The sequence below is a fragment of the Azolla caroliniana genome, unplaced genomic scaffold (genome assembly GCF_043228905.1).
Source record: "Azolla caroliniana isolate FFs.n. ecotype wild unplaced genomic scaffold, voAzoCaro1.0.p SCAF_4, whole genome shotgun sequence".
In the NCBI taxonomy this organism is placed as follows: domain Eukaryota; kingdom Viridiplantae; phylum Streptophyta; class Polypodiopsida; order Salviniales; family Salviniaceae; genus Azolla; species Azolla caroliniana.
This window is the reverse complement of record NW_028230439.1, coordinates 10143122-10149550: the sequence shown is the minus strand read 5'-3', so window position 1 is coordinate 10149550 and position 6429 is coordinate 10143122. Positions and strand designations below refer to the sequence as shown.

Genomic DNA, 6429 nt, shown 5'->3' with positions numbered 1-6429 from the left:
AACGATTTCTTGTCAAGTGTGTTATAACTCAACCTCTTGATGTTGTCTTTATCTCTCCCTTTAAAGAGCATGACCCTATCCTAACTCACTCTCAAATATCAACATACTTTTTGTTTCATAGAAGTTTTCCTATATAGAGCTTAATGAAGTGTCATGGAAGAAAGGTCAAGGAGGTTGAGAATCCTTGTTCATTATATCTGCTAAAAGGAGGCTTGAATGTTCAAGTAGAAGAATCTAGGGGTTTAACCTTCCCACAAGCAAGACAATCACAATAGACTAGCTTTTTATCCTGTGAAACATAAGATTACCAACTTTTATCCTACAATTTACATTATTAGAATAATGCATGCATTGTTTTTATACCAACTACATTTTGTTTGAGGAATATTGACGCATCAATCTCTCTTCAAATCATAACATTTCTTTATCATTTTTTTGAAAAAAAAGAAAACATTTCTTTATCGTGTACAATTGAGGACTTTGCTATTTACTTGTGTATCTTTGAGAACATTGTAATGAAACTATTATAATTGGGATGTTTTATTTCAAGCTTAGGTGTTCTCAAAACTTAACATTCACGTTAGTCTTGTGCATTTACATGTAATGTGTGTGAGTCAAAGATATCATAAGGGTTATGAATTCAATAGAATTGTTATACAAAGGGTAATGATTTGATTATTTATGGCTTACAAACATTGGCAATACAAGAAATTTCTTTCTTCACAATATTATGGCCAATGCATTTACATTGTATTATGCATATTGTGGTGTGCATGTCTTTGTGCATTTCACAATATGTACAATTTAATATAAGGATTATGGCAAATGCATTTAAAGCATATTACGTATATTTATAATATATACATGTCGTAATATGTTTTAAATCCATTAGCCGTAATCCTTCTATTATTTTGTCGAAAGGGTTTTGGCTTTATTAATCTATGCATGCATGCATGTATGCAAAAGTTTGCGTAAAAAGTTTATAACATTGTCATACACAATGTATAAGCATAATGTACTTATCACACCTATTATTTTGTCGAAAGGGTTTTGGCTTTATTAATCTATGCATGCATGCATGTATGCAAAAGTTTGTGTAAAAAGTTTATAACATTGTCATACACAATGTATAAGCATAATGTACTTATCACACCTATTATTTTGTCGAAAGGGTTTTGGCTTTATTAATCTATGCATGCATGCATGTATGCAAAAGTTTGCATAAACAAGTCTATAACATTGTCATAAACAATGTATAAGCATAATGTACTTATCACACCTATTATTTTGTCAAAAGGGTTTTGGCTTTATTAATCTATGCATGCATGCATGTATGCAAAAGTTTGTGTAAACAAGTCTATAACATTGTCATACACAATGTATAAGCATAATGTACTTATCACACATATGTGTTCATTTTGTCTATGTAGCATAGACAAAATGAAAAATCTCAAGTCTGCTACACAACAGCATGACCTCAAATGTGTAGCTAAAAAGTTGGTGATATTGATGCATATTCACTTTGGATAATAAAGGAGGTGATTGTTCATTTTTTTAATGAAGAAGATTTTGTTGCCGATATGACTAATAAACTCCAATAGGACTATGGAGATAAAAAAATCACAACTACATCTCTTGAGAAGTTCTTATAGTCTTTTAGTTATGAAGCTGATCTATGTTTGTACTCTGGTATTAGTAATTGGTTTCACTAACTTTTGGCAACTTAACATTTGATTTATAATCAAGTAGCGAATATATATTCTAGTAATGAAAATAGTTGCAAGTATAGTAGGAAACTCTGGAAATGGAAATGTGCCAGCATATAAGAATGCAACCATAAGTAAGCTACACACAACACTAATTAATTCCTTCAAAATGGTGGTTGATCTAGAAAATAAAGGCCATGAACAGTGAAAGAATATGCCAAGGTGCACAAGGCATATACCATAGAGCTACTTGATACCATCAATAAACAAAAGAATAGATAAGGTTTACAATGCACACATAGATCTAATAGACTCAATCAACAAACAAAACAAAAGGATCTAATAGATCTAATGCTGTTCACTATAAGGGATGCGTCTATAGCCTATTTGCACAGCATCAAATACACATAGGAAGCTCAATCTCATTTTTAACATTACATCATATTCTCCAGTTCATTCACAACCTTTGATATAGTTATCCTTTAAAAGGATGAGCCACCCTTAACAAGGTAAAAAACTTAAAGACAAATTTATTTTTAATACAAGAAGTGATCCAAACCCAAAAACTATATAGAAAGCTTCACAGAGGTGGTTATTGACATTTACATAATTGTGTGAAAATTGACTTTAAGAATCATCAAATATTACCATATACTGTATCACTCCATGGGTTGCATTTACCAATGTCTTTTTCATTTACATTTGTGGCAACAAACAAACAGACTATCAAGAGGATTTCTCTTACTCTGTTTTGTGTATATCTCATTTCACATAAAATTATCTACAATCCAATGTTTTTTTGTTTGAACCATATATTGCAAAGACACTTTCTGACACTAAGAGAGGTAACTTATCGATGTATATGAAAAGCCTCTTTAGGTTGTCTTTTGTCAATGTGGAAGTGTCTTGGACCTCCGACAACTCCGTGAAAACCCAAAGATCCCTTGAATTCACTCGCTTCAAGTTGTCACGACAAAAAGGGCATGACTGTGAACGAGAGTGCCTGCCATGAAATCATTGGCATGTTTCAACTTCAAAGTCCTCAAATTTTAGCAAGTGATAAAGAAATCTATCATTATGATCTTTTATAAAATTAGGGTGTTTTAGAGTTAAGGTTAGGTGTGGATTCGTAAATTAGGGTCTCTAGGTTCAGGTTCAAGATCACAGAGAAATAGGTACATTGGGGATTAAAGCCGCTTACAAGTATGAAATTTACAAGACATGGAAAATATGTCACAAAATTATGTTCATTAGAACTATCAGGTTTAGGGTTGCATTAAAGATTTAGAGTTGCAATGGTAAACCCAAAAGTAATAGCTAAAATCCCTTGGACGGAATAGAATTATGATGATGGTCTTCTAGGCCTTTTCTGGTTGATGATTTAGGATTTAGGGCTCAAACACAAAACTGTCGACTTACCAATCTCGGAAGCATTCGAGACACATTGCATGGTTGCAATCTGGCAAGACAACTTTGGCATTGTTCTCCATACAAATCCCACACTCTTTCTCCCATTCCACATCTAAATCCACCCTCATACCTGAACTTTTCTTGTACATCTCCACACAACTTGCCTTCTGTCTCAATACTTCCATTTCAGCTAGACCTCCTTGTAATTGCTGTAATGAAGGTAAAACGTAGGCTGCCACGATTCAAGACGTGGGACGAATTATTCAAAAAAGTGTCGCCTTCTTAGGATAATGAAATTCAAAGAAAAAAACAGCACAAAACTCATGAAAGAAGGGGGAAGACAAGAGAGAAACAGAACTCATACCGTAAAACTCTCGAAGGCTCAATTTCCTTTCATATATAGACATTGTAGTTGTTCCATCTTTGTATACCTTAAAAAAACATAGCATGTGTTTATTTATGAAGAGAATGCTGTAGACTATGATGACAGACAAACATGTAGGCAAGTATAGACTTGTAGAATGTGTTCAAAATATGAACATATACCTTGTATATGAGAATGCGGAGAAGACCAAGTGCACCAGCAAGGCTACAATCAGTCCAACGAACCAAAAACAGGAAAAAGCGGGCAGCTCGGCTATATGAAAGCCTCATTTGTAGACATGCTCCATCGTAATCCCTCGGGAACTCCAAGGCCCTATCCCATCCAACATTTCTTATACATCAAATATTCTGTATAACCATCCACTGTTTCTCTTGTCACGTGTTTCCGAATTTGATATACACATTTAACCATACACTGCATTTCTCCTTCACGTTTGAATGTTCAGATAGGCAGTCTTTAACAATAAAGTTCAATAGTACAAAAGAAAAAACCAGTCAATTTTGAAAATTTAAATCAGCCCACAAGCATTTGAACCAAGAAGGTTGCAACTTGCAATGAATCGAAATAATTTTTTTCAATACAATTTCATTTAGTAGATTGTTTATCTATGAATAACTCAAAGCCAGGGAAATAAAACAAGGAAAAGGATAAAAAAATTTGAAGGAGGAAGCTACGGAACAAAGATGTACATAGAAATAGGGAATATAGCTATACATACTAATGGGGAACTTACAGAGTGTTGGCATGTTGAATATCTGCTTCTAGACATTTGAGAGAGTCTTTGAAAGATTTCCCCCTTCGCATAATGTATCATCACAGTATGATTTATAAACAAAACATATAAAAGATGCCTACTCTTCAAAAAAACCCTAGTTCAAATATCGATCTGTCTAGAGACCAGGCGCTTAAGCGTGTGTGTCAGTTTGTTTTACGAGAGGGTCGGCTTATATTGATGGGGGATGAGGGAGGGGGGTATGTGAGGAGGTATGAAATGGGAAGCGCCATAGCCACAAAGGCTCTGTGCTCTTTACGAGGGTTGCCTTCATTCCTCTCTATCTCTCCCTTCGCCCTTCTCTGATGCGTCTGTCTGTGGGAGTTCTTCATTCACACAACTTTGCGTTTCTTTTCTCTTCTCTTCTCTTCTCTTCTCTTCTCTTCTTCTACATTCTCTGTCTCACTTGCAGCATGCAGGAGACTTAAAGACACTCAATTTTCTTTTTTAACATCATCAATCACAATAGCTACTAGCTACCTTCATTCATCTTCTCCTTCTTTTTTCCCCACAAAATGAGACAAACATCTTCTACTTCTCTTGTGTTAACATGATGGATGGATGGATGGATGGATGGATGGATGGGTTGCTCTGCTCTCTCTTCTCATTGGTTTTTTCTCTCACTCAATCAAGAGACGTGGGCCAACACACACACACACCCTGTCCCAGCAGTAGTACTCGTGGGTGCATATATATATATATACCCATGGCCTCCCTGCTTAATGTGTGAGTGAGCGAGTGTGACACAACTCTCGTGTAGACTCTTCTAAGTGGCCTCTTGGTACAGACGAGTGATTTCTTGTGGGGTTTTATAAGCCCACGAATGTTGTACTATTGTTAATGTTAATGTTGAGGTTGATGCTCTAACATCCAAGAGAGACTGAGACTGAAGAGATTAACGTCTTCTAAGACCGAAATGCCCACAAAGGCAATACTCTTGTTAATGTTAATGTTGACATTGATGCTCTAACATGAGAGAGAGAGAGAGATGATGTTGAAATTTTAACATCCTCAAAGGCGAGAGAGACACCTAGACAGAGGTGGTGGCAAAGATGTTGAAATTGTAACACCCTTCAATGGCTAGAGAGAGACCAAGTCAATTGTTTGGAGACTTAGAGGTGGCATGTAGTTTTTAGTAGAAGCAATGTATGGTGCAACAATGATACATGCAAGAAGTTGATTCCACGACTTCCTATATATAACCTAATAACTTAGTAGTGAAGTTCATCCACTTTGTATTGTGGGCTTGTTTATCCAATATGTCTATGATTATGCTTGCATCACTTGAAAGATTTGCGAAGTCCATTGTTTTCAACCGAGCCAATCAATCAACGCATGTGAAAGTATTTTTGCTAAATATCGTGAGTTTGTTAAACCAATTTAATTTGTCTACTTACTTGTTATGAAAGGCAATGGCTTTAGCTTTTTTTTCATCAAATAGTGGATGAGGTAATCATGGGAAGGAAGGGGGGGATGCAAACACAAGCATTTCTAATGCCACACTTTAAACTATTCGGCCAACCTTCTTTGAAGAGAGAATTAGCAACTGATCTTTCTATATACAAATTTTCAAATATATTAAATGTATGCTTGTGTGATTTTACTTTAATAACCTAAAAGTGCCATCTTGTATGAGTTTTCCGCTGGACACCCAACACAAATCTTAGTCAATGACTAATGTCCAATGGTTGTATGCATGTGTTGAACATATGCATGCTTATCGCCTATCACTTACTTTGGACAAAGACAAGAGGGAATTTGTCAATCTTCCCAATATAGGGTGTCTATTTGAAGACAACCGTTTATCTTCAGTAGAAAAGATCAAAAGAATATCATAATTTATTTCTAAGCACATGACCCAGTTGTAACTTCTAATATATATCAACACTCATGATAATTGATTATTAATTTACAAAAGAAAATGAAATGTGTGGTCTCATCCCTATTTGTTTTAAACATTAAATATAATTTCACCATTAATTATAGGCAACACACTACTCTCTTTAGTGCTATGATTCACATGCTAATGCATGCTATCAAAAAGTATGTATTGGGATTGTGCGTCTTCCATGTGGTTATCAAAAGGAGGAAATTATATGTTGTAGTCAAAATGCAATAGAAATATTCAACTTGGTGAGCGTGATCAACTATGTATA

The 6429-nt window shown here is 35.0% G+C and overlaps 1 protein-coding gene across 2 annotated transcripts; it reads right to left on the bottom strand.

Moving 5' to 3' along the window:
- Nucleotides 1-2255: 2255 nt before the first annotated feature.
- On the bottom strand, nt 2256-4367 carry LOC147865055 (E3 ubiquitin-protein ligase AIRP2-like). 2 transcript variants are annotated; one of them, XM_087317787.1, is made up of 5 exons: nt 4235-4367; nt 3663-3813; nt 3481-3547; nt 3126-3348; nt 2256-2709 (listed from the first exon to the last, which is right to left on the bottom strand). In XM_087317787.1, the coding sequence occupies exons 1-5, from the start codon at nt 4303-4305 to the stop codon at nt 2484-2486; spliced, it is 738 nt and encodes a 245-aa protein (XP_087173913.1). In that variant the 5' UTR covers nt 4306-4367; the 3' UTR covers nt 2256-2483. The 2 variants fall into 2 exon arrangements, with proteins under 2 accessions (XP_087173913.1, XP_087173915.1); XM_087317789.1 differs by having other exon boundaries at nt 3663-3848; nt 4235-4350.
- Nucleotides 4368-6429: the final 2062 nt, after the last annotated feature.

Excerpts from the sequence above, each read along its gene's own strand:
- LOC147865055 (XM_087317787.1), bottom strand. The coding sequence starts at position 4,305 with ATGCGAAGGGGGAAATCTTTCAAAGACTCTCTCAAATGTCTAGAAGCA. Across the intron at positions 3,814-4,234 it reads ATTCAACATGCCAACACTCT|GGCCTTGGAGTTCCCGAGGG; the intron begins GTAAGTTCCCCA and ends TGGATGGGATAG. Across the intron at positions 3,349-3,480 it reads GAGCCTTCGAGAGTTTTACG|CCTACGTTTTACCTTCATTA; the intron begins GTATGAGTTCTG and ends GAATCGTGGCAG.